The 3,144-nt window shown below is 66.0% G+C and overlaps 1 protein-coding gene across 1 annotated transcript in view; it reads right to left on the bottom strand.

The window, feature by feature from the left end:
• Positions 1-3,144, bottom strand: part of WFS1 (Wolfram syndrome 1 (wolframin)) — a 25,606-nt gene that overhangs the window by 6,261 nt on the left and 16,201 nt on the right. The window contains 3 exon segments of the mRNA XM_015565802.1: positions 833-978; positions 1,836-1,916; positions 2,563-2,833. Of these exon segments, the coding sequence (XP_015421288.1) occupies positions 833-978; positions 1,836-1,916; positions 2,563-2,833 (498 nt within the window).

Below are 3,144 nucleotides of genomic sequence, written 5' to 3'. Positions count from 1 at the left end.
TCTTGAATGTGCCCTGTCCTTGGGGTGCTCACTCAGCCAGCAGCCGTGAGGTGGCGGCCATGCCCGCTGCCCTGGGCTGCGCACGTCTGCCTCCCCCTGGGTGCCGGGCTGAGCACCATCTGGCTCCCGCAGGGCTCGCTGAGCTGTGTCCCCAGTGCCACCCCCTGGGCTGAGCCCCCCACCACTGAGGGTGGTCACACACGTCCGTCACGCACAGACCCCAAGGGCTCTTGGGTGACTAATGGGCTTTGCGAGGCCTGTCTGCCAGGCCCTGGGCTGGCCGACCTGTCTGGGTTGCGTAGCCCAACGTCTGCAAACCTGGCGCTCTCTGCAGGTGAGACGGGCGCACGTGGCTCAGGCCAGTGAGCAGGGAAGTGCATGGAAGGCAGGTGGCCAGCTGGTGTCTGCACCGTGGTCTCCACAAGGACACACGGCTGTCACAGGCTGACCCGTCACTCCTTGCTCTCCACACGTGCGCTCCTCGCTCGGTCAGGCCGTGTGGAGCTGCTCGCGGCAGACGGCGGGGAAGGGGTGCCTCCTGCCCTCAGGCTGGCCCGGGTCACCTCCTCGCCACTCTGTACTCCACCCGTCTCCCCCTGAGCCCCTGCAGACCTGGTAACCTGGCGTCCCTGCTCCCAGGTCCCCCTGCTCTCCTGAGCACCCGCTCATGTTCTGCAGGGGGCATCGTTGAGGAACTAACCTCCATTCTCTCCCATAAACAAACAATTTCTCAGAGTGACATCATCTAAATCACACTGGGCCACTGCGCGGCACCTGCTCCCCTCAGCATTTCTCAGACACAGAGGGCGCCTGGGGGTCGCCGCGCGCTCACCTTCAGGCGCAGGGGCAGGTCGTCGGGGCTCTTGCCCGCCAGCTCATCGTCCTCGTCGTCCTGCAGGAGCAGGTCGGTGGGGAGGATGCCCTGGGCGTACTTCTTGGTGATCTCCACGAAGTCGTCCAGCGCGATGTAGTTCTTGGCTAAGCGGAGAGAACGGCACAGGCAAGGCCGTCACGCCTGGGCGGCAAGGCGGGCAGCGGCTGGGCCAGCCGAGGCAGGGGCTCAGACACCCATCTCCGACCTGGGCGGTGGGTGAGGACCCAGCCGAGGAGGAGAGAGAGAGGGGCAGTCGGCTGCCCCCGGAACAGAGCAGGCGCCGAGGCCCCACCCTCAGTGCTGGATCTGCCCAGAGCTCCGGCCCATTCCAGACACATTTCCCACCTGCATGGCGGGAAAGTGGACGTGCCCTCTGAATGACGCCCTCTCCCTCTGCCCCCCATGCAACTGAGACCCTTAGGGCCTCTAACGTCCTGTGGGACTGGTGCTGGCCCGGGAGCTCCCGTTAGTGCTGAGCAGCCCTGGTCCCCCCACCACTGTGTCTCCTCCGAGTGGCCGCCTGGGGCTCTATGCACTCGCGCTGCTGCTGCACACAGGGGACCTGCAGGTGTCTTCTAATTGGATGTCCCAAAGGCACCCCAGCTCCCGGAGCCCCCGATCCTCCATCCCTTCCCCCATCACACTCTGCCCTCTACTCCACAGCCCATGCTGGGTGCAGAGCCCCCACTCTCCCTGCTGGGTGCCCCCCCTTACCCTTCACTGTGAGCTGCCGCCCACCCTTGCTGACTGCCCAGGACCCAATGTGCCCAGGACCCACAGGGACCATCATGTCTGCCTTCCCGCTCAGACACTTGCTCCCAGTGGGTAGGGGTCCAGGTCCCGCGCCCAGAACTGACACCCATTACACCCCCAGACCGGGGACGCAGTGGATGCGGGCACGGGGTGGCAGGCACGGCTGTGTGGGAGCTGCCACGGGCAGAGGAAGTACAACTGTACTCACATTCGCTGCTGACCAGGCGCTCCAGCACCCGCCGCTGCTTCTGCAGGGACTTGGGGACGGGGCCTGGCTGTGCCCCTCCATCTGCAGGGAGAGAGTGGAGCGAGGATGAAGGCGGGCAGCCCTCTGCAAACCAGCGGTGCACTCCTGGGGGTCCCCAGCTCTGGGACCACAGGGCCTGCAGCCTCCGCTGTACGCCACGTCTCTGGCAGCCACCTCTCGGCCTCCACCCACTAGGGTGACTCAGTGCCCCTCTGGGCATAGTGCGTCCCCTTTATGGACACACTGAGACCTCTGGTCAGCATAACCAGCCCCAAACACTTCACTGGCATTGTCCTTGCCAGGGTCCTCCCTGGCCTAGACTCTGCGTCCCATGTCCCAGCCCTACTGCTGGGGCTCCGTCCCGGTCTGCTCCAGGAGTGAAACAGCCGGCACCGGAATGTTCTGCCCTTTTGTCAACGTCCGTCCACCGACCACAACCTACCTGGGCTCTTCCGGCGTGCCACCCGCTGAGGGAGGACTCACAGGAGGGCAGAGCGTGACAGCAGGGAGTGGCTCCGTCACCCAGCAGAGGGGCAGCGGGTGGAGCTGGGCTGTGCCACAGTAGGGTCACTGGGCTCCAGGTGGCCCCAACTGTCACACCGAGCATGGTCACCCCTGAGCCCCAGGCACGGGGTGTCCCCAGAAGGCCCTCCCTAGGCCACGGGAGACCCCGGGGAAGGCCGCGTACCGTGCTCGTTGACCTGACCCACGTTCTCCAGCAGCTCGGACACGGCCACCTGCTTCTTCCTCTTGGGGTTGAGCTTCCAGTACATGACCAGCGCCGCCTTGCGCACGGCCCGCTCCAGGTCCGTCTCAGAGGACAGTTGCTTCACCTCCTGCTCGTTCTCGGAGGTGATGCCTGAGGGACCAGCGGGCGCATCAGGGCCCCGTCCCGCCCCCCTGAGCCAGGCTCTGCCCACGGGGCCCGGACAGGACTCACGTGAGGGGCATCCCAGCCCCTTTGGTCACCAGGCAGAAAACGACATCTGTCCACAAAGGACACTAGACCCAGTCCCTGCGGGCGCCCACCACACCCAGCAGCCACTGTGGGTGGGCGGGGGCCACCTGTCCCCCCGCTCGCTCCTCAGACCCTGGTCCTCGTCCTGACCGGCTTCCTCACGGCCTCTGGGAACTACTGGCTCTGACTCCGCCGTGGGGGACGCACTGACCTGCTCAGGAAGGAGGCCGGGTGGGGGGACTCTGGCCACCACCACCGCCCATTCGGGTTTCAAGGCATCAGCCCACATCTGAGCTGAGGTTTGGCAGGCGG

Source organism: Myotis davidii, unplaced genomic scaffold (genome assembly GCF_000327345.1).
Source record: "Myotis davidii unplaced genomic scaffold, ASM32734v1 scaffold960, whole genome shotgun sequence".
NCBI lineage: Eukaryota > Metazoa > Chordata > Mammalia > Chiroptera > Vespertilionidae > Myotis > Myotis davidii.
Note: the sequence above shows the minus strand (reverse complement) of the source record. Positions and strands in the feature narration are given on the sequence as shown.